Raw genomic sequence first — 24,869 nt, forward strand, 5'->3', positions numbered from 1 at the left:
GGAGACTTTGGAACCTCAACTGGACGTTCAAGCCTCATGGCAAATCGCGTCTGATATAATAATAACCACATTGTTAATACGATTGCTGTTAAGCTTCGCAAAAGCTTGCTGCACCTCTACAACCACGCTGAGTGCTTTAGTTCATCATCCCAGAAAGAACTCTGTATATTGGGCCTCTTATCTCCATTTTATTCATCGTTCCTCCTCATCAAGGAGATGAGGAATGAGCTCAGGAAGCATGCCCATGTTTGACCTGCTAATGAGACAGTGATGGAGACATGGGGACTGTTAGATTTGGAGCTCACAGAGAGATCACCCCCACTCTTCACTTTATGGGTGACAATGCAGAAGCTTGGGGAGGTCACCCAAGTGGCCCAAGGTCAGGCTGGGTAGAGGAAAGAGTAAGACCTATGGCTCTCTGCCACTTGGTGTCACAGGCATGCTGAATTTGATCCCAATTAATTTTGCGGCCAAGAGCCGTAGCCTTACTGTAGGGCCTGTCCTTCCAAATTACATCTCTTATCACTACCAGGAGTGGGACTAAATCCCCGGAGTCCTATAAGCTTAAATGGACCTCTTAAAATCTGGAGGGCTACAGGATTATTCATATAAATATAGGGTCAGGAGATGGATCTCTGTGTTGCTTTAGGCCAATCTTTTCCGGGGCGCCTGCACGGTGCATTGGGTTAAGTGTCTGACTCTTGGTTTCAGCACAGGCCCTGATTTTGGCGTCATAAGATCGAGCCCCGAGTAGGACTCCGTGCTCAGCACAGTGTTGGCTTAAGCCTCTCTTCCTCTCCCTCTACCCCTCATCCCCTCAAATAAATTAATTAATTAAAAAAAAATCTTTCCCCTGGTAGTAGACCTTGACTGTGGGGCTGCAGTGAGAGTCATAAAGGCAAGGACCAGGTGATCCGAAAGTCACATTGTAGACATCAGTTTTGGTGTCTCCCAATTTCGCGTCAATGAGGAATAGTCAACAGTTCCCATGTTCCTTACCTTCACCTTATTGTTCTTGGCTCTGAGGCCAGCTGACGGTCGTAACTTTTGAGCACTTGGTATGTGCCAAGCACTCCTGGGCTCACACGTTCCCTCATTGCCTTGATCCTCCAATAGCCTTACCAGTTCTGTTACGAACCCCACTAACGGACGAAGAAACTGAGGTTTAAAGAAACGAAACAAGCCGGCCTTACCTGAATCCAAGTGATCTAAGTGCCAGGGGTCGGTGGCGGACGACATGGGTGACAGGGTCAGCGGGGAGGCTCCGCAGTTGGACTCCACCAGTTCGCCCTGGATGTGAACGTGAGCTGAGGCGTTTGTCTGCCTCAAGGCCGCCTTGAGGGGTGCAATCTGGTTGAACTGCACTCTGGAGAGGCACCCAGTGAATCCCGGGGTGTTGTATTTGTGAATCTCTTGGTCAATCTTCCCTGTTTCTAAAAGAGAAAGAGAAAATAAACATCTTCTCCCGCTCACCGTATTCCCGCTGTAAGATATCCTCATCTTTGAAGGCCCGTGTCCAAATCTTACTGTGGGTTTCAGTTTAAGATGTTATATTCTCTTAGATGAAATATTAATGAAAAAAAAAATAAAAATTAAAAAAAAAAAAGAAATATTAATGACTCGATGAAGCTCAGGGCTGGAGACTTCGTGGGAAAAGAAACTCCTGTGTTACTAGAGAACGTGTAGGGTGAGGAGAATATGATTCTATTTGCTAAAATACGCACATAATGACCTTCCCGATACCTGTGGTTTTGTTGAAACCAACCACATTCACTTGGTTCGGATTGATCTTTCTCCTCCTTTCCCTCTTACGTATGTCAAACAAGGCCCCCTCCTGGTGAATTATGCTTCCGTTCTGTACCCCATTTCTACTTTCTTCTTCGGAATTCTTTATTTAAAAAAAAGAAGTAGAGTGTTCCCATAGCCTGTAATAGAGCGTCTTCTTTCTTTAGCCTCCAATGCCCGTGGAATTCTGGTTTTTAGAATCTCAGCAAGTTTCTTTTTTTCTTTTTTAATTTTTTAAAGATTTATTTATTTATGAGAGAGACAGAGAGAGAGAGAGGCAGAGACACAGGAGGAGGGAGAAGCAGGCTCCATGCACCAGGAGCCCCACATGGGATTCGATCCTGGGACTCCAGGATCGCGCCCTGGGCCAAAGGCAGGCGCTAAACCTCTGAGCCACTCAGGGATCCCCCCTCCCAGCAAGTTTCTGATGGAGGTTTTGGCAGTCAGGAAACTTTCCCAACTCAACTAGAAACATCCATACACACCTCAGAATCCCTACCCAGTCTGTGAGTTTAACATCTTCCTAAAAACTCACAGTCAAATCAGAGGGGAATTTGAGGAGAGCTACCGTTCCAGTTAATATAACCAGTTATGTCGTCTTACCAGTTGGATCAGTAATAGCAAGCATCTTTTTTGACTGTTCATCTTGAGTTTTATAATCTACGTGGTAGAAATGAACATTGAGGGAGCCCTAGACCTTTCGTATTGGTGGTTCTCACAAATGTGGTTCCTGGACTAGCAATGAGCATCACCTGGGAACTTGTGAGGCGTCCTGCGGGTGGGGCCTGGCAGTCTGCATCCCCAAGCTCTCCAGGTGACTCTGTGGCCTGCTAAGGCTTGAAAACCATGGCATAGGCTGTGACTGTGCAGTCCAACCCAGGTGGCGGGCCAAAGGCCCTTCAGAGAAGAGCACGACAACTTGTGTTCGGGACAGGAGATTATGCTAACGTGATGACTCTTTTATTTTATTTTTAAAGATTTTATTTATTTATTCATGAGAGAAACAGAGAAAGGCAGAGATATAGGCAGAAGGAGAAGCAGGCTCCTTGCAGGGAGCCCGATGCGGGACTCGATCCCAGGACCTCGGGATCACACCCTGAGCCAAAGGCAGAGGCTCTATTGCTAAGCCACCCAGTCATCGCATGATGACTCTTTTAAAACCAAGGACAAGGATGTGAGGTATTTACCCTTCCACTTGGACTATGAAAAACACAGACTTTGGGCAACAGAAGGGTACCTACTTCTTTAAAAAGTTGAAATCAGAGCAAGTGATGTTTCTTACTGGGGAATGAACTCGGGTGAGGTAGTCATAAAAATTTACTGCCCATTCAGGAAAGAATAAACCAGTACAGAAGGGAGCTTTTAGGCCTTGGGGGCACAAGTGAATGTATCGATTATTTGTCACATTGAAGAATGAGTTCAGTGACCGACCTGTAGTAATCTCATGTGAATTTTGATGAACAGGAGAGATGGGCAGCAGGGAATGGTAATGCTGGGGATTCTTTTTTTTTTTTTTTTTTTAAGGTTTCATTTATTTATTCATGAGACTCACACAGAGAGGCAGAGACACAGGCAGAGGGAGAAGCAGGCTCCCTGCAGGGAGCCCGACGCAGGACTGGATCCCAGGACCCCGGGATCACAACCTGGGCCGAAGGCAGACGCTCAACCACTGAGCCACCCAGATGCCCCAGTGCTGGGGGTTTTAACAGGGGCTCACTCAGACAAGTACATAAAGAAATTTTAATTAATGATTCCCCATAGTTTTCTCCTGCAGTACATTTCAGTCTGTGACGTTAAGCGAGTGCATGTTCCAGTTAGGATGGGGAGGCAGAATGTACCTGTGACTGAACAAAAATCCCACAGTCAGGATGTCTCTTTGATGACAGGGAAGAGGCTCTAGTCCCACTGACACCTCCCTGACTGTTCTCTTTTTCTTCCTCTGTTTTCTCCTCAATGATTATAGGATTATTGAGTGAATGAACACATTAATTGATGGAATGAATGAATACGAATTCAATGATTTGTTCTTCGTTCCTGGTCTAGTATCAGAATTTCTTGTTTTGGGTTCACCAACTTGCCTTCCGTGCAAAGAGTTCCTATACTTGGTTTCTCTCCTCTCCTCCCAGCAATCTGCCTTCCTCTGAAACATCTTCAGACCAAGGAGACTCAGGCTGACTCTGTTCCCAGGCTGGGAAGGGAGACCTCGGCTCCTGGCTGTCCCAAATTCCTACCAGGCTAACATCTGTGGTCAAGGCACCAGAACAAGTGGCTGTTTGGTGGTAGGAAACTGGGAGCCTCTTCAGCTCAATCTGCTGCTTCTCATCCATAAATGGGGAGTTCTTTTTAGCCAGCCCAGCCTTGGAGTAGGGCTCACGAAGGAAGAATTCCGGGGCTGGCAGCTACTGCCATCTGGTGGGACTTCAGTTCAATTCAATTCAATTCAATTCAATTCAATTCAATTCAATTCAATTCATTGCATGGATTCAGTGCCTGGCAGCAGTAGCAGGAAGACAGAGATAAATACAGAATTTTACCCTGAGTAGCTCACAACATAGCTGGGGAAACAAGCACGCAAACAACTAAGTAAAAAAAAAAAAAAAAAAAAGTAAAAAAGTAAAAAAAACCCAAAACAACAAAACCAAACAACTAAGTACTCCAACTGAACAAACGCTGTACGAGACCAAGAGTTAACAGGTACTGAATCTTTAAAATTAGATGCTTTAAACAAATGCTAGATGTTTTCTACAAATTAGACACTTCATACCCAGAACAACCGTATGGAAAAGGGAGCATCATCATCCCTAGGGAATGTACGGGAAAACTGAGGCTTATGCTTTAGACTCCTTGGCTGGTGGGGCTGGCCAGGCTGACGCCAGAGCCTCTGGCACCGTGATTTTCTGAGCTGAGAAACAAAGCATGTATTTGGCAAAATTATCAAAGTCTACGGTAGATCCGGGAGGCAAGTTTGCTTGGGGTTCTGGAGAGCACTTTAGGGGAAGTATTGCTAGAACGAGGGTGGTTTTGGGTTTTGTCTTGTTTTGTGGTTAAGAACTTTTAACATAAAATCTATCCTCCTAAGGCATTTTTAAGTAGGACGTATAATGTTGTTAACTCCTCTTGGAAAAGTGAAAACAGTGTGTCCTTTGCCCCATACCCTGCAGCCCCTGGCAGCCAGCATTCTACTCTCTGCTTCTGGGAGTTTGACTAGTTTCGATTCCTGATATAAGTGGGACTATGTAGTTTGTTCTTCTGCATCTGGCTTATTTCACTTAGCACAATGTCCTCCAAGTTCATCCCTGTTGGAGCAAATGGCAGGATTCCCTTTTCTTTTTTTTTTTTCTTAAAGGTTTTATTTATTTATTCAAGAGAGACACAGAGAGAGAGGCAGAGACATGGGCAGAGGGAGAAGCAGGGTCCCTGAGGGGAGCCTGATGTGGGACTCGATCCCAGGACCCTGGGGTCACACCCTGAGCCGAAGGCAGACGTTCAACCGCTGAGCCACCCAGATGCCCCTGGATTCCCTTCTTTTAAAGGCTGAATAATACTCCGCTGTGTATATGAACATTTAGGCTTGTGTTCAAATTTTTGCTATGGATGAATAATGCTGCAAGGAACATGGAGCGCAGATGTCTCTTCGAGAACCTGATTTTAATTCTTTTGGGTATATACACACCCGGGAGTAAGACTGTTGGGTCCATGGTGATTCTAATTTTAATTTTTGGGGGGGAACTTCCACACTGTTTTCTATAGTGGTTGCACCCTTCTACACTCTCAGCAATTTCTCTCCATCTTCACCAACACTTCTATCTTGTAGAACTAGGCTTTGAGAATAAAAAGAAAGAGAACTCCAGGTTGAGTTTGTTATGAGTTCAGTTCTGGGACCGGTGGGAGTCTGATGGGGTCAGAGCTCAGGGCCAGATTGGGAAGAGCCTTGAATGCCACCTTATGATGTTTGTAGTTAAGTTGGAAGCTCAAAGATGTTGAAGCTGCAGAAGACTGTGATGCAAACTGTGTTAGAAAGAGAATTCTAGTGACGGCACAGCACCTGCTCTGTGCAAGTGGTCCCATGAGCCCCCCCAGGCCCCTGCAGACTCCCTGGGCTAAGACAAGCACCCTTGTGGCCATAGGGCTGCGGCAGGGTTAGGCCGTGGATGGGGGTAAGTGCCTTGTCTGTCACCAGCATCCCCTGCCCTTTGCGAAGCTGTGATACAATCTGTAGTGAGTCAGTTCTGGTTTTGTTGCCTCTGCTAGAGATTTGGGTAGGGAACTTCTGACTCCAGCTCATTTCACAGGGTCCCTAACATAGCTTTCCGACCTTTCCATAAGGCAAGCTTCCCTATCACACGCAGAAAATGAACAGATTCAAAGCCATATCTGTCTGAGGGCTCCAGTTTAACGTGGGGTCCCCGTTTCTTAAAGAAGTGTCCCCTTCTGAATATCTCCCTCTGAGATGACAGACACAAGGCAGATGGATAGAGGCAGGCCCCAGGAAGGGGGTTCAGATGCGGATCAGGGACCCCCCGATGGGGGGAAGGAGCAGAGGCTCTCAGGCTCGGCTGGAAGGGGCTGTGAGCACTGGTAGAAATGTCAGCTGGGGACGCCTAGGTGGCTCAGAGGTTGAGCATCTGCCTTCAGCTCAGGGCGTGATCCCGGGGTCCTGGGATCGAGTTCTGCATCAGGCTCCCCATAGTGAGCCTGCTTCTCCCTCTGCCTGTGTCTGTCTCTTTTTGTCTCTCATGAATAAATAAATAAAATCTTAAAAAAAAAAAAAAGAGAAATGTCAGCTGGGTGGGCGAGGCTGGGAGCTGGGCTGCAAGCACCAGCCCTGCGGATGAACTGCTGGTGCTTTTGCCTCTTAGGGGCTCCTGCACTCTGCTCACTTTCTTCTTTAGCTTTCTCCCCACCTTTTTTTTCTCTACATGGGGGAAAATCCCTAGTGTTTCAACTCTTGTTCTTTTCTTGAAAGGTGACTGGGTCACAGTAGTGAGTTCTGATGCCCAGGAGAGCAGAACCAACATTTCCATATCCAGATGGAGCTCCAAATCCACTTGATGTCAGCTGAGACCCATTCCCCTGGGGTGGGGCTGGAGATTGCAATAGATGCTCCCGATTCTTCAGGTCCAGGTGGTTCCAACTCTGGGCCATGGGATAATAGCATGAAAAGCTTCTACATGGGCGAGGTACTGTGTTTAGTACTCGTTATGTGGTACGTTAGATCCCCACTTCACAGATGAAAAAACTGAGGCATAGAGAAGTCAAGGCTTTGCTAATGAATGAACCCTTCATGTAAAAAAACAGAGAAGCCAAATGTTTTATTCTTAATTCTTCTCTGAAAAAACAGACTATATTATGTTGTTTTTAGATTCACTTGGATTTTGGCATTTCTAGTCACGCGCTCTAAAAATGTCAAAAAAAGCTTTCAGTGGCTATCAGAGACTGCTTTAAGACCAGGTTTCATTAGTGACTTGGCCAGTAAAAAATGTTAAAAAAAGAAAAAAGCCACACACTGATGTCAAAGCTTTGTCAACATCAGTTAAAGCACCAGCGAGTCCTGTCAACGGCTTGTCTGGAATATAAATCCGTCCTTCTTAGGAACATCTAACACATGATAGTAAAGCTATCGCTTTAGTGTTTTGAGCTCATTACAGGTAAATTATGTTAATCTGTAAAATTGATTGAACGGGTCTCACACCGAAATCAAATACCACAGCACAATTTACTGTAAGAAACTGCTCTCTGCACGGAGACGTCTTGGCCAAGGCGTCGTGTTGGGGAGGCCTGCTTGAAGAATGCAAATTTTAGAAAGGCGGTTACAATCACTTCTGAAATTAAATTCTCAAGCTGTAATTAGCACTTTAATGTCTTACCTTCATGATGCCGTGGGTTATAGCAAATAGCCCACTTAAAATGACACGATTTCAGGTGACACTTTGCAATGAAATGCACACTGCTGATTCTTTTAAGGAGGAGGCAGCAATTATATTTGCAATACATTAGGGAGCTTTCTGGCTCTTGCTCTTGGGCTGCTGAATACCAAGTGCCCAGCAGGAGTGCTGTGAGAATTGAGAGGAGAGGGGGTACCCCACACAAGCAACCCCCGGCCCCACCAACCTTGGATCCGTGCCGGGTCCCTGTACACTTGCATGAGCACTGCCTCAGTGGCTGGACAGCCAGATGCCGACACCCCCACAGAGATTTCTCATTTAGAGACTATTTAAACTCATCCATATATTCTTCTTGTGCATCCCATGGGATCTAGCCATCAGCTGATTTTTTTTGTTTTATTTTATACGTTTTAGAAATTCCTATCACTGTTCCTTTGCAGGGCAGGGGATGGGATATTCTGAAATATCCCTGTAAACTCAATCCTTTACTTTCTATGAAAGAGACAAAAGATCTTAGAATGTCAGTGGGACCCAATTTAAGACTTTTGATAAGGCTCGCTGTGTGCCTGTCACTGTGTTAGGGGCTGGGGAGTTACCTTTTAAGAATCTGTAGAATTAGGCAAATTGAACTCCAATTAAAAAAAAAAAAAAGAATCTGTAGGATGGATGGAGATGGTAGGACAGGGGTCCAGCCCACAAGCTCATCTTTGCTCTGCAGAGACTCAGGTGCACCTGGCTCCAGGGCACTGTCCCCTCCATTCCCTCCCTCTGCTTCCAGGGAATATTCCCACTGGTGGCACTGGGGGTAGCCTTAGGTCATTCTCGGGCTGGACATTAAATAGCATGTGATCACAGGTTGAGAGGAAGTTCCTTTCTTCTCATTCTCATTTAATCCTTCAAAAAAAGAGGGTGTCAATGTTGGCTCAGTGTGGGACTGGACCATCTTTTTTACCACTCTGACACTTGCCAGTTTAGCTTTTTAATAACCGCCCTCAGACCTGCTCCAGCAGATGTCACCACTGGATTTCCCAATATTTCCATGGCGCGTTTTTTTCACCAGCAAGTGCTACTGGTATTTCAAGATTTCCTTATAACGTGCTCCCATTTGAACACACATTCATTTAAGTGAAAATGGTGAGTCTATTTCGAGAACAATGTTAACTCAATAGCATAAAAGAGGTAACCAGAAATGGGAAAAATGTAAACAGAAAAGGCAAAGACCCGATGCCCCGTTGGCTCTCAAATTACTGTTCTTTGGGGAATATTGTGGGGGAGAAGCTTGGTGCTCCTCTAAAACCCTTAATTTTCGGCCCGAGACACCTCTGTTCCACTCACATGGAATCCCATTGTCTTTCTCTGTTCACGCTTAGTTCCTACAATTATCCACCACCTTAGAACATCAGAGGTCCCCAGTCCTTCAAAAAGAGGGCTTCAGAGGCCTTCCTCCCAGATTCTGCTCCCTGCTCTAACTCCCTGGCTCAGGTGTGCTCTCTCCCTGCCTGGATGGACCCGAAACCTGAATTTGTGCCTCTGTTAGATTTACAGTTTCCTTGAGAGAAGAGACTCCATGTCACTTATCTTTGTGTTCCTCCAAATGTCTAAAATAGCCTCTTGCCCGAAGTGATCAGCTGGGGGCTGCATGCACGACCACAACTGTGCTGCATGTGAGACAGTCTGTCATCCACACTTTGGTTGTGTGGGAGGAGAATGAACACTGTAGAGATTCAGGTACAGCAGAGTTCACTGTGGGCCAGAGTTTATCAGCTTCAATAGGTGTGGAATGTGGCTTTCAGAGAGGAAGGGAAAGTAGCATATTTAAATGCAATACATATATATATATATCTGTATATATATATACAGATTTTATTTGTACATGATTTTATTATTCAATTTATTAATTTATTATTTAATTATTAAATTAATCAATCCATTTACTTATTTATTAAGATTTTATTTGTTAACTTGAAAGAGGGAGAGAGAGCAAGAGAGAGAGAACACAAGGCAGGGAGGGGGGCAGAGGGAGAAGGAGAAGCAGAGTCTGGGCTGAGTAAGGAACAAGATGCAGGCTGGATCCCAGGATCCTGGGATTGTGACCTGAGCTGAAGGCAGATGCTCAATGGACGGGGCCCCTTGGTGCCCCCAGCTTTATATTTTTATATACATTTTATATTTATATCTTATTAACAATATATTATTATTTATGTATATATATGTCTTTATATATGAATAGACTTTACATTTATATATGTATGTATTTCTGGAAGTACTATTACCTGGAAATCTATCTCACTGAAAATACAGTTGTTTTGTTCTTACCTCAACAGTCATCTATTAATGTTTAGTATCTGGTACTATATAAACCCTCACCAGCCTCAAGATTGAAGCAGTGGTTATATGGGACCAAACGGAATAAATAGGAAGTGGGTTTGAAATCACTGCCTGCGTGAGGTTTTAAATAATTCTGAGACTATCAGACTGAAATGCAATTGGTTAGGAGTCCAAACGACACACCCCGGGCTCCCCTGGGGCTGGCAGCTGCCCTAAACTGCGACTCTCAGGGTTGGGGCTGAGCATGGGGTTCTCACCTGACAGGACAGCTTGACATAGGTTAATTACGTCGGGTACGATCTTCCCATTTGGCTCTAGTTGTCTGGATGGCAGCCTGAGTGGGCCAGTGGAATAAATAAGCAGGAAATAACCATAACCAAAAGAAAGTCGAAAAAGGGGGAGAAAAAGGCAACAAAAGAGCCAAGAGCATTCATCTCAAAAAGCCACATAAAACCACATAAACCTCATTCTTCCATTCTAACACGATCCATGATAAACATTAGGCAGGGCCCTGACATGCACGCATCCAGGGTCAGTGTCAGCTCTCTGCTCTCACAGGCTAAATTCTTTGATCAGGAATGTCTAAAAAAAAAAAAAAAAAAAAAAAAAGGAATGTCTTCCTGACCAGCTGCCTTTTGAAGGATGCTCCACTAGAATGAAATCCATATACATAACTGATGTATAGAATTATGTGCTATGACACTTTATTAATCCCTGGGAGAAAGACACTAATGAAATCTCATTGTATTTATGATATGCTTTTCTCTCCTACGGAGGAAGGCGGGACTAAACTGCGCAGGTGTAATTTAAACAGCTCTTGACCTGTGACAAATGCTAACTCGGTTACAAAGAGGCGATCCGCTGGGAAAGCAGGGTCTTCTCCTCCTACACTGCAAATCTTTTTCTAAGGATTAATAAAACAAGATGGGATCCCCCCCCGCCCGAAAGAATAATAAAAAGAAATGTCTCCATGTGAAGATGCTAGCCTACACTATTTTGCAAAATATCACATTTTTTATTTGTATAAACTTAATACAGTCCCTGAACTTTTGGGGAATAGATAGATATAGATAGGTTGAAATTGTTATTCCCTATCTTAAAAATCCAGACTGGGAACTACAAACTTGCTGGGTAGTAGAACTCAGTCGTGATTACAATAATACAAAGGGAAGAGCCAATCTCTGAGCTGTTTCCAAGACACCAGACATTTGGCATCACCCAGAACACGCACATCTGAAAGATACATTTTCCATTTTCTCCTGAATATTTCAAGTTGTCAGATAGGAGATGGAAAGCCTGGTGCCCCTTTCCTGGAGCCTGTGCCCTGCTGTACAGCATGATTTTTCAGGCTAAGCATAAGAGGCTTTGCTGAAAAGTAACAAGACCTTTCAGAAAACGAGACGTATCTGTCAGTCAAACCACAGAGTTGGGTTTACTTCCCTAGAAATGCAGGTCTGATTTTTACCTCTCAAAATCTTAGTAAATATAAGCTACACGTCCTAGCTATTTGCTACTGAAGGACAGAACACTAATGTGCTTTCCCACAAGTTGGAGATGAACAGGCCTGCCTCTTATTGGGTTTTATTCCACTTTGGCTTTTGCATTTTAACTCGCTAGCAGCAGAAATAGAATCCTACATACAAAATTACCAAACTGAAAAATAATTTCTTCTGTGTGTGCTCTACTTCTGATAAAACTTTTTTTTTTTCTTAAGGTTTTGGAAAGCCCTATTACACTGTAGCCAACACCATAAGGAGAATAAGTTTTAGCTTTTAAATTTTCCTTAACGCTTCTCTAGACTATTGAAGAGCATTCCAGCCAAGACTAGCCCAGGGTCATGTGAAGCTAACTCCCGGGGGAGTGGGGGAATTTGGGGCAATGGGAAAGGAGGAGGGAAGGGTGCTGACTTAACCTATGTCACAAACAGCAGAAGTGCAGGCTAGGAAAGTGTGTTAACAAGTTTTTGTCTTTTCCGACTATGTCAAATAGAAGGGTTCAGTAAAATATTCCTTTGTTCTTGCTTGTATGGTAATTCCTACCCCAGGGGGCATCTAAAGCTGTTTTACCCTAGAGGAAAAAAAATCCTTTGAGGGCTAAGATTGCATGAAAGCCTGACCATTAGAGCATTAGAAAATGGACACCAAGGTAGGGGTGGAAGGCAATGGTTTTCCCAGGGCAATTAGACCTGTCATGCACACATAGAAAGAGAGAGCTGCTGCCAGAAAGTGTACTGGTGGGGGTGGGGTTCCCTCCACTGGCTCTCCAGGTTGCATAATTAGCATAAGAAAGAATTCAAAGGGACGCCTGGGTGGCTCAGTGGTTGAGCATCTGCATTTGGCTCAGGTCATGATCCAGGGGCCTGGGATCCAGTCCTGTATTGGGCTCCCTGCAGGGAGCCTGCTTCTCCCTCTGCCTGTGTCTCTGCCTCTCTCTCTGTGTGTCTCATGAATAAATAAATAAAATCTCTAAAATTAAGAAAGAAAAAAAGGAAGAAAGAAAGAAAGAATTAATTCAAATCTTGGGACCCTGACATAGGAGATGACGTTCAGAAGACAAAGCCTGGGGCGCCTGGCTGGCTCAGTCCATTGAGCATCTGACTCTTGGTTTCAGCTCAGGTCATGATCTTGGGGGTGAGTAGGGGGGTGGGGGGTGGGGTCCTGGGATAGAGCCCTGTATGGAGCTTGGCGCTCAGCAGGGAGTCTGTTTGGGAGATTCTCTCTTTCTCCTTCCTCCCTCTGCCCCTCCCTCTGCTCGTTTTCTATCTCAATCAAATAAATAAATAAAATCTTAAAAGACGACGACGACGACAATGACGATGATGACAAAGCCTAATGGATGCGTGGAGGCTGAACCAGATGATGGGGTGGGTCATCACAGGAGTCTGAATGTTAGAACAGGATCGGCCCTGGGAGTGGAGGTCAGGTGTGGATTGGGAGGCCCGTGGACACAGAGGTGTGCTTCTCCCCCAATACCTTCTTGTCTGTTTTACCCCTGAAAGCAATGCCTTTATTTCCAGATTGGAGTAATGGCCTACCAGGTTGGGGAACACTGACAAGACTACCTACCTTTCAGCCAAGCATTTTATAGTCTCTCATGATATTTCCAGGGTCAAGACAGGTATGTGTAGGCTCATGAAAGTAAGAGTATTTTAAAGGTAGATTTATAACAAGATGAACAGTGGGTGGAATTTGATCAATGGGTAGAAATTGGCTTCAGAGGTGAATTTTCATAGTTTGATTGGTATGATTTCATGGGGCTGACATTTTATTAATTTAGATACGGACTTCATGGGACATTTAGTGGAAAGGGTGGTCCTCCATGAGATCACAGGGTCATGAGCCGAAGGGGCTTGAGAGGATGAAATGATAGCCTGGATCTAACAAGAAAAGTACAGCAAAGACAAATACCCCATTACTAGAGTTAGAATCAACACCTACTCCCCCCGCCCATCACCTTCACTATCAAGTTGTATGGGGTACGCTCAAGGGCAGCACACACCTCCTTCCTCCCTGGTTCCATCCCCACCCAACCAGGACTAAGGTATTTTAGTTACAAATAACTTAGGAGTTAACAGGGACAGGCAGTTGAGTGGAGGAAAGGATGGAATCTAGATGCGAAGATGCAGAAGGTGGTTTCTGAGACCGTCGCCTCTTGTGGTCAGAAGAAGCCCAGAGAGGTGCTCAGTTTGGGACAGAGCATTCTGGACAAGGCAGTGATAAACAAGGGCGTGCACAGCAGCCAACCACTCTTGAAACTATGCTTCCTACCCTAATATCACACAGGCCACTGTCACCCAAGATCTCTTCTCTCACGAAGGCCTGTTACTCCCCATGGCTCTGCTCTCAACTGTTCAAAATACAGAAGATAAAAGAGTAAAATGAGTCCGTCTCTAATTCACCTAAATCAAGCGACCTCTATGGCTTAGGTGGGGCTCAGGGGGGCCTGTTGATTTTCGTTTTCCTTTTAACAAAGGACAGAGGACGCTTTTTCCACAATGTTAGCTTGGGCGGGGGGCTTCATTTTCAGCTCTGTGTTAGCTGAATGCTTATTTTCGCAGCTGGGCACGCTTGCTAGTCCTATTATTATCTCTACTCTCCTAGCTGCTGGTATGTGTCAACCACTCCTGTCTCCACTTCTGAAGGTGCAAATTATAGCGGCTGCAGCACCTTTAAGAAAATGCATCTTCTCAGTACTGCTCCTCGGGTCCTCTTGCTGTCTCTCTGTGTGCTTTGTTTCAGAGAAGGTGAGGGCTTAAAATATTTTATGGGGCAATTGCGTTAATCTCTCTTCTCAGATAAGTGATTGTGAATCGAGGCGTCCTGGAGAATGAATCTGCATGGAGAAGATTTTTTTTTTCTTTTTTTAAACTGAGGCCTTAATTCTTTTGTCATGAACACATTTCAGGGTGTCTGAGTGCTTTCTGACATACGGGGGACCCAACAGCAGGGTCACTTTACGCTTCTCCTGAGGCCTCAGCATTTTTGCCTCCAAGGGTCCCTTCCTCTATTAAAACAAAGCCAATTGAGGTATTTGGGGACTTTGTTGGTTTAAGATGAATTTATGAGTATATTAAGACATTTTGTTCTACCTCTAAGTTAATTTTTTTTTTCTGATTTTAAAAGAAACCAAAACATTTTCAGGTGTCTCCAAAAATACTGTGAGCCCTGGGAAGTGTGGCTACTGAGCCTCATGGATGTCTGGGTCCCTAAAGAACATATCTGGTGACTTTTCTTGATGGCTTGGGGCTTGGTGGGGAACAGTTTTATCATGCTATGGAGAGCACCCTGGATTTTTCATTTTTGAATAAGGGTCTGCGACCACCTTCCTTTTTGGTCATTTGCCTGTTTATAAAGGTGGAGTGAGAACTATGCTACCTCGTAGCATGGCTGCCTTTCTGCAGGGGCAACGACAAGTCACAAGCCATCTGATGTTCATTCCCACCTGGAAATCATCTTTATCTTCTCTGGTATTTTAATATTTGTGAACCATTCTAAAAATCAAAGTCCTCTTCGTCAAAAGACGACATTGCTTTGGCTACGATGCTATCTACCATCTGTACAACTACTTCTCAATGTTTGGTCTTGAGCAAGAGTCCACGGAAAAAGTGTGCTCTTCATCTTCAAGGTTGAGATGAAAATCTTATAGAGATCAACTTTCCCATGGACTCATTTGTTCGTTCATTCATTCATTCATTCATTCATGCAGGATTTATTGAATAGCTACCATAAGCTAGGTGGTAGGAATTCAGCACCAAAAAAGAAACGGTTTCTACCTTCAGGGACTGTAATTTAATCTCCTATAATATTGTATTTTCTGACAATATGATGGAACGTAATATTAATTGATGCATGACTTAATGCGTGAATAAGAGAAAGATGAAAGAGCTACTTCTATAGGGTGAGCTCAAAATCGAGTTTAGCAATAAGAAAAAAAAAACATCATTCCATTCCTCAGGGAAAAGCTAGTGCTCTGAAATGCAATTTCACTAAGAAAATTAAAGCTGCAAAAGGCATAAAGCGTGTGAGGGGGGAGATATTATTTTGAGTAAGACAGCCCTGGAAGGCCACTGCTGAGGTGACATTCGGGCTCTGAATGAATTTAAGGAAGTCTTGCACTTATCAAGAGAAAATAATTCCAGGCAGAAAGAACAGTAACTACAAAGGCCCTGAGGAAACACATGTATGTGTGTCCTTGGCTTCCCCTTAAAGGTTGAAACTTGGGGCTGGAGTGGGGTGGATCCTGCGTGCCCAGGTATAGACAGGGTGGGTGACTTTCAAGCTTCCTGCAAGCAGCCTTTGTTTGTATTCGATTTGGCATGTGAGCACTAAGGCATCCTTGGGGTGGGAAAGCCACTCTTTGTCTGCTGGATGAGGCTGAGGCAGCTCTGGCCCCACAGCCTGCACACATCCTGGGTGCTGGAAGAAAATGGCAGACCATGAACATCCCCCAGACCTCAACCCCGCAGCAGATGTGAGTGATCAGACGACGCTAGCCCCCAGAGCAAAGACCTGTAAGGACCCTGTTGTGGGCTGAGGTGTGCCCCCCACCCAAAATGGAAGATGTGGTGTGAAGGGGACCTTATTTGGAAACAGGGTCTTTGCAGATGTCCTGAAGTTCAGATGAGGTCACATTTCATTAGGGTGATTAGGGTGGCCCTCGTCCAATGACTGGTGTCCTTACAAGAAGAGGAGAGACAGAGACACATGCAGGGAGAAGGCCACGTGAAGACCAAGGTCCACCAAGGACTGTCCCGCAGAAGCTAGGACAGAACAGATGCCCCCTCTGAGTTCCCAGGAAAGAACCAACCGCACTGACCCCTTGATTTCAGACGTCTGGCCTTCCAGAATCATGAGACAACACATTTCTGGGTTTTTTTTGTTTTTTTTTGTTTTTTTTAGGCCTCACAGTCTGTGGCGTTTTGTGATGGCAGCCGTAGGACCAGAGACTGGCGCGTGTCGCCCCAGGCCCCTCGCAAGTCCTGGAAGTGAGTCTGGGGGGCACAGAGTGAGCCTCCACCCCTGAGAGCAGAGTTAGCCTAGAAGGAACACTTTTAATGTGAGATACTTAGTTAACTTTCCACCCAGCTTCCATCTCTGCTGGGCCCACACCAAGAACACAGGAAGGGGCACCTCAGAGCTGGATGGGGTCAGCTTTTTGCTCATCGAACTTAGTTCATCACTTTTAAGTCCTTTACAACCTAATAATAAATAATGCTTTTTTCCATGAAATTGGTGATAGAAAAAGGGATCATTCTGGTTTTTTCTAGGGTCACTTCTGTAAGTTGGGGGCTCCCACCCCCTGCCACGTCCATGTGTGGCGCTGAAATGCTTTGGCTCAGGATCTTCGAAGCATTTGTTTCCAGGGGGCTGAGAAATCTTACAGAGAAGCTGATCCAATAACTGGACGTTGCTACTCCTGTTCTGGTGGCATCTCTGGGGGGGACAGATCCCTACTTCAGGCTCGGCGGCCTCTCCAGGCCTCTCTACCGCCGATGGGGCTGTGCCTCTCCACTGCTGGTGTGCAGGTGCACCCACCCTCTCTGTCTCGTGGCTTCCGGGCTGCTCTCTGAGCCCCAAGACTTGGTGGCCTCTGAGCCCCTTGTTTCCTCCTTTTCCCTCCTGTCCCTGCTCCCAACTTCTCTCTATACCTTATAAAGAGTTGGCAGGCCCAAAGTGGTGAATGCGAGTCAGAGACAATGACCTTGGTGCAGGGGAGGACTGGCACCCACGTGTTTACTTCTGAGCAGCAAGCCAGGAGTCCTTACGTGTACTGTTCTCACCACAGAGTTCACTTCAAACCTGTGTTTCAGAGTCAGCGGGGGTCTCCTTCCCTCCTGTCCCTGCCAGCTCGTGGGTGCGAAACCGCAGTACTTGGCCCTGCTTTCAAGGAGTCTGAAGGATTTCTCCCCCAACCCCAATTTTTTTTAAGACAGATTATTTACTTACTTACTTACTTACTTACTTACTTACTTATTTATTTATTTATTTATTTATTTATTTATTTATTTATTTATTTCTGATAGAGACAGAGGCAAAGACATAGGCAGAGGGAGAAGCAGGCTCCATGCCAGGAGCCCGACGCAGGACTCGATCCTGGAACTCCAGGATCGCGCCCTGGGCCAAAGTCAGGTGCTAAACCACTGAGCCACCCAGGGATCCCCCCACCCCAATTTTTTAAAAAAGATTTATTTATTTGAGAGACAGAGAGTGTGTGAGTGGGAGCAGGACAGAGGAGGAGAGAGAGGCAGAGAACCTCAGATTCCATACTGAGTGCAGATCCCAGTGACTCTGAGATCATGACCTGAGCTGGGATTAAGAAAGATGCTCAACAGACTGAGCCACCCGGGCACCTTAAGAGTCCGAATGGTTTAAAAAAAAAAAAAAAAAAGTTCGAAGGGTTCTTCTAGAAACTACCAAAACATGTATTACCATTTCTAAAGGGTCCCTTTGCTAAGAAATTTTATTTTATTTTTCACATCTAGAGATAAGCCCTTAATTAAGGATCAAATACAAATCATTTGGGGATCCCTGGGTGTCTCAGCGGTTTAGTGTCTGCCTTTGGCCCAGGGCGCGATCCTGGAGTCTCGGGATCAAGTCCCAAATCGGGCTCCTGGTGCATGGAGCCTGCTTCTCCCTCCTCCTGTGTCTCTGCCTCTCTCTCTCTCTCTCTGTCTATCATGAATAAATAAATAAATGAATAAATAAATAAATAAACCTTAAAAAAAAAACAAATCATTTCAAGTAATGAGTCTAAAGATAGTACATCTGCACCTGAGTATCCTAAACATTTAAAACCAATAATTGCGAAGATTTCCTATATATCCTGGGCAGCAAGACATATTTTGTCTGCAATTTAGAGTGGGATTCAAGAACTCTCCTCTCTTTACCTTGCTCACTGCCAGTGACTTCGCACAGCAAAAAAGACAATGTGATACAAGAAATATCCCTGAAAGTTGAACACGTTGAACCTTAGTGAATGAGTTTACTGAAGAACCTTCCAGAAGAAAGGACAAACTTCCCTCAAAGGAAACTTTCAGCAGGTTACTTAACTATTCCACCTCTCTAGCAGTTTAGCTGCCAGCACCTTTAATTTCTGGATCGAGCCAAAGACCCATGGGTGAATGACACACATGCAAAGAAGGGATGTCACGTGCGAGTCACTCTTGATATGGGGGCAGAGTTTCCAGATCTTTCCATGCAAAGACAAGACACTTCCTCCAAATTTACTGTAGGATGTGCATCTGAATTGAAAAGTGTTCTTATTTATATTTATATTTAAAAACGGAGGCTTTGCTCCTGTTGCAACTGTGGTTAAGTATTCTAGAAGAATTCCTATTTTTCTCCTCCTTGGTCATCAATGGCCAACAGTAACCGTCATAGCTGATATCTTGAGCTCTTATTTTATGCAGGGCCCTGTCCTGTGCTGACACAACAGCAATTTGCTTGTGTTAACTTCTTTAATTCCTGTAGCTCCTCTGTAAAATAGGCGATTATCTTGCTTCTCGTTTTGCAGAGGGAACAGGCCTGGAGCAGTGAAAACTCTTAACCTTTCTGTTACTCTGATCTTAGCAACTGGTCTCTCATGTATTCCTGATGGCGTGCTTGAAAGTGGAACATCCCAGAGCTGACAAAGACACTTACAAAGGAGGCCAGCTCTATTTCTGGAAAGCTCACAGAAGGACAGAGCCCCTCACTGTGCTTTCTACAGGTGCTGCCTCTCCCCCAGGACACTCCAGTAAGGGGATGAGACTCCTCGGGCTCCTGGGGGGGCGACGGGGCAGGTGGGCCATCCTCCCTCACTCAGGAGCCATCCCTTCTCATGCATTCAAGCTCCAAACTCTCACATGCCCCCTTCTCTCCCATTTCCCTGTAAGCCTCCCTCACTTCCTGTCTGAGTTCCAGTGGCAGCCTGGCTGCCTGCCAGTTTGGTTTCCTCCCCCTGGCTCATCCTCATCTTTGCTCTTGGAGGAACACTTCCAAAACTCAGATGGGAGCCTCTCCTTCCCCTTCAGTGGCTGCCTCTAATGGAAAGATCATGCTCCTCAAAATGAACAGCAAGCCTGTCCACGCTCTGACCCCAACTCCACATCCACACACCCCTCCACTGGCCCAGGGGCCGACCACCATGAACTACCTTCCAGGCTGAGTCCTGCGCACCCTCAGAGGAGTCAGGAGGAACAGGGTTCTTACTACACATGATGACAGGTTTTTTGCCCCGACTAGACTGGAAGCTTCCTCAAGGAAGGCGCACGTCTTCTTGTCTTGTGTTTTCTTCACGTGGTTGACTGCCTAGAACCTGGGCTCCACAGATCATGAGTGAATGAGGTGTGCTCCTCCTGTTTGTCCCATACTTGTTTGGAATTTTCTGCAAACATCTGGATGCTGACTCTTATTTTGATCCACTTGCATACATTTAATCCTAATTCCTACATAGGCCTACAAACTGTGCAGCTGAAATCAGGAATATCGACCAATCCTTTCTAGATAAAAGGGCCCATGCTGGGCACTGTGAGGAGAGAGAATCAGGTAAACCACAGTCCCCTGCAGGGCTTTCACTGTCAAGGGTAAACATTAGGGGCACCTGAATGGCTCAGTTGGTTAGGCGTCTGCCTTTGGCTCAGGTCATGATCCTGGGGTCCTGAGATCAGGCCTCGCATTGGGCTCCCTGCTCAGCGGGGAGTTTCCTTCTCCCTCTCCCTCTGCTGCTCCCCCTGCTTGTGCTCTGTCAAATACCAAATAATAAAATCTTTAGAAAAAAAAAAAAAGAGCAAATAGTCACGGCAAGATGAGAGAAAGGCCATGATACACGTTCAAGAATAGAGAGCTATGGATGGAGACCGGGGCAGATAGGACCACGGGCAGCTGGCAGGAGGGATGACAGAAATGATCCCTGAGCCAGGTGCAATTTGAAGAGGGAAGGAGGAGGATGGAGAGCGAGGGGAGCATGTGCACAACTAGGGAACCGCCGGGCTCACGGCTCACGTGCGAGTGCCCCAAGGCAGTGTGCAACGAAGCCAGCAAACACCCCTCGGGTGGACGTTGTACAGGACAAGTTTCAAGTCCATTTATACTCGATTTGGAAAGCACCTGGGAATCTCTGAAGACTTGTTTTTTCTTTTTAAAGGGTTTTATTTATTTATTTTAAAGGGCCCAAGGCAGACGCTCAACCGCTGAGCCACCCAGGCATCCCAGGACTTGTTTTTTCTAATTGTAGTAGAACACATAATATAAAATTGAAGAGCATGGGAAACATAACCGGAGACGTGGGTCAGTCAGATAACTTTGGCACTGGTGGGTGATCTGGGCAGGGAAGGCACAGAACATGGGGGGGCCTGGGCAGGAGACTCTCATTGCCAGGCTAAGTGAGGGTCTGACAGTGAGCTGGTCCCTCGGGAGAGGCTTCATTCACAAGTGAACATACTTCTAAAAACCTGGTTTTCGTCTGCTCTATTATGTCAAATAGGAAAAAGTGCTGATCAGTGTCAGGAGAATTATAAAAAAATGGTAAAGTTAATATAATAAAGGGCGCTACTTGTGATAACACTGGAGGTTCTGGGACACCGGGGGGGCTCAGTGGTTGAGTGTCTGCCTTTGACTCAGGGTGTGAAGCCCGGGTCCTGGGATCGAGTCCCACGTAGGGCTCCCTGCATGGAGCCTGCTTCTCCCTCTGCCTGTGTCTCTGCCTCTCTCTCTGTGTCTCTCATGATAAATAAATAAAAATCCTTAAAAAACAAACAAAAACACTAGAGGTTCCTCAAGGGGCCTCTGCTGTTTGAGTGTTCACCTCCTGGGCCTTGGACAAGCTGGAGTTGAGTCCGGAGGCACCAGGCACTCAGGAGCCTCTGGCCAGCCGCACGGCCATCAGGGAGCGAGCACTTTCCGCACAGATGATTCATTTCGATGATGAAAGCCCCAGTGACTATTACTATCTGTAATATGGGTTCTTCATGGGCCAAAGAAAGCCTGGTCACTCTCAGCGCACATGACACATTTTTATGATACAATTCTCTACACTTCCCGTCCTTTAGCAGGAATTTTATGAGTGAGCAGAAAGGTTGTGTGCAAAGAACAATTAAAAAAAAAAAAAAAGAAAGAAAGAAAAGAAGTGCATAGCAAAGGAAATCAGGGCTGGGTTTTAGGAAAACTTAAAAAGCTAAAGTAGCAAATGCTAATAAAATGCAATTGTCACGATATTCTACTGGGCAGGTAACCACACGTGCACAGAATCGTCCTTCCCAAATGAAAAAATAGTGGTGGCTGTCCGTATCTCTAATTTATAGATGAGGAAACCAAGACTTAGTTCTGTCAAGAAACTCATGCCTCAAAAATAAATAAATAAATAAATAAATAAATAATAAAAAATAAATAAATAAATAAAAAGAAACTCATGCCTCAGCTGATGGATGGTGGAGCCAGTGTCGCTGACCCTCGTTCCTGGATCCCAGACACCTGAGCTCCTGTAGTTACAAAAATGGGTGTTGGCTCCGATGACTGGTGGGACACATAGCGTGGCTCTCCTGGTGACACTGTCGTGTTTTGGCTGCTGCTCCCTTCTGATTGTACAGCATATTACTTCGTTTCCAAATTACGTAAACTTTTTCTGGCGGAAAAGTGTGCTAGGGTCCCAGACAAGTCGCTGTCGATTCATGGCACAAGGGAATGCCAAAGGGCTTCCCAACGCTTGAGCCAGGGTCTTTACTGTTCCCATGTGGGGGCTGTTGTGTGCATGTCTTGCTCTACCTCTCAGATGCAGAGTCCCTGCGCAGCTGGGAGGAGACTGAGGAACGCAGGTCGACACTAGGCTTAGCTCCCAGTAGGGGAAGAACCCTGGGTGGGATTATGTGAAATCCCAGGTGTTAAGTGCACGGAGGTAACTTGACAAACTGTTAGCGCTAGAATGGAAGGGAGAAAAAGCTGCCAATGGAAATAATTTTCACTAAATCTGTTAATACGCTTAATACTGAAAGAACATCGGGAGGGTCTAGGCAGTAAACATCCTCAAAGAGCAGCTGGGGGCCAATGTCCGGAGAACGTGGGTCCACTCTGTGCTAAGTCAGGAATCAGCACCGCTCACCCTGTTATTGCCAAGGATGATCATAACAAAATCTGCTGAACTTCTGCCTTTCGATGAGAGCACAGAGGCCGGATGCTTTATAAACATCTCATTTAAAATCAGGCTTTCGCGGCGCCTGGGTGGCTCAGTCGGTTGGGCGTCTGCCATCAGCTCAGATCGTGATCCCGGGGTGCTAGGATCGAGCCCCACGTTGGGTTCCCTGCTCAGCGGGGAGCCTGCTTCCCCCTCTTCCTCCCCACCTGCTCGTGCTCTTTCTCTCAAACAAGTAAAATCTTTAAAAATAACGAAATAAAACCAAGATCTCCTGGTTTTCATCAGTTGTGAGCTTTGTTTGGTTTGGTTTTGTCAGCAGGGACATCCCTTCCTCCAAATCAATGTGGGGTGAACTGCCTGTGTCAGCCTGGAGCAGCTCTGGGTCGGAGTGGGGCAGAGTTAGGAACGAGAATGCCTTGCCCGTTGGGTGGGCCGCCGACTCTGGTGGCTCCTAAGGTTGACTTGGAATGAAAGGAGGTAGCAAAAAAGTTGGGACTTTTTTCAGAACGTGTGTCTCTGACTTTGCAGGAGTAAAGGTGTTGTCCCAGGGAAGGGAGAGGCAGCCCCCACCCCAAACACAGTGTCAGAGGCTGCCTGCCCCCCTTTTCTGGACTCGTGAGCACGGCTGGCTCCAGGGGAGACTGGGTTGGGCCTGGAGACAGGACACAGCTGCTCTCAGTCTCCAAAAGGTCTGGGTGATCTCCGTTTTCAGTTCCACACGTCCTGAGCTGGACCCTCAGTCAAAGGGCTGCTGCCCTCGATAATTTCTCCAGGTCATTTTAGGAAATGCGTCTAAATCCCAACAGAGCTGGACATTTCTGGCCACGTCAACGATTTTTCCACGGAAACAGTTCAAAGAACCAAAGAATGAACTGGTTATCAAAGAGAACCAGAAAAATGTTGACAGAGGAGAAATGCTTGGAATGAAGATTTGCTTCAAAACATTGGATACTAGTATTTGTTTGAGAGGCTTAAACAGCAGATTTTTCAGTTTGTCAAAAATACAACAGACTCCTTGAATACTTCTCAACACCTGTGAAGGCTGCCCAACTAAACGCTTTGATTTCCTGGGTTTACCTGAGTTTTCAGGTTGTACAAGCTGGGTATGTGCTGTACAACTTTGTTATTTGGAGATATGCAATTGTTTTATCTCAAAATAACACAAATTTAGGGCTAAACCTTAATTTCCTGGCTGAACTTTAGTCCTAGTAAAGGAAGCTTCTGATAATAGCTCTGCTCCTTCTGATTGTACTTAAACTAAAATCCTTGGTAAATACCCGGAAGCCAGAGACCCTCAGACACAGAAATACCAACATAATATAAAATTGGAGTTTTTTGGTTTGCCTTTTACTTTTTAAATCAACTTACTGAGGTATAATTTGTATGCAGTAAATGCACCTATTTTAAGTACAGTTTTGATGAATTTTGCCAAATGTATGCATATATGGAATGGCCCAAGATGCGGAACATTTAAATTGGGAGATTGTACAAATTCCCTTTGGCTTCCTGCTATTTGTGTGTGTACGTATGCGTGTGGGATAAAGTCATCCCTGAAAATGAAGGTACTTAAAAGAACTTTCCACCCTAGTGGAGATTCTTGAGAACAATTGTATTTGAGATTTTTAATAGTCCTGTCATTTTTTTTTTAATTTATTTATTCATAGAGACACAGCTAGAGAGAGAGGCAGAGACACAGGCAGAGGGAGAAGCAGGCACCATGCAGGGAGCCTGATGTGGGACTGGATCCCGGGTCTCCAGGATCACGCCCTTGGCTGCAGGCGGCGCTAAACCGCTGCGCCACCGGGGCTGCCCTATTCCTGTCATTTGTATAAGAAACTTTGTAGAGGAATATAGCACTGCCTCAAATCTTATCAGATGATGTTGATTTGTAGGAGCCTTTTTTTTTTTTTTTTGCCACAGTAAGGCTTTTTTCCTGTTTTTTAAAGGACGCTTCAGAGACAAAAGGGAGTGCTTTATAGATAATGGGGCAGCACATCATCAGTGTCCAGGTTCTGGGGGTATAAATTTATTCCAGAATCCATAGTTTTGCATAATCAAATATGAATCCATAACTGTAGAAAGGCATCTTTAGAGTATCTTTCCTAAAATCCTCACTGGCTTCCTCTCTACCATTTTGCTCCTTCCAACCTTCCACTGCACAGCATGCTCTGGAGGGAGGTCACTTTGGTGGGCATTCTCTGAGCAACAACGCATTACTCAAGGACTTGAAAATGGTCCCCAAACAATTGCTGGGTGTCTGCCCTG

The 24,869-nt window shown here is 45.5% G+C and overlaps 1 protein-coding gene across 1 annotated transcript in view; it reads right to left on the reverse strand.

Annotated features, from left to right (window-relative positions):
* CNTNAP2 (contactin associated protein 2) overlaps positions 1 to 24,869 on the reverse strand; it is a 2,034,882-nt gene that overhangs the window by 33,192 nt on the left and 1,976,821 nt on the right. Inside the window, exon 22 of the mRNA XM_038559273.1 lies at positions 1,194 to 1,433. Within this exon, the coding sequence (XP_038415201.1) occupies positions 1,194 to 1,433 (240 nt within the window). The remainder of the gene's footprint in view (positions 1 to 1,193; positions 1,434 to 24,869) is intronic.

Source organism: Canis lupus, chromosome 16 (genome assembly GCF_011100685.1).
Source record: "Canis lupus familiaris isolate Mischka breed German Shepherd chromosome 16, alternate assembly UU_Cfam_GSD_1.0, whole genome shotgun sequence".
Lineage (NCBI taxonomy): Eukaryota > Metazoa > Chordata > Mammalia > Carnivora > Canidae > Canis > Canis lupus.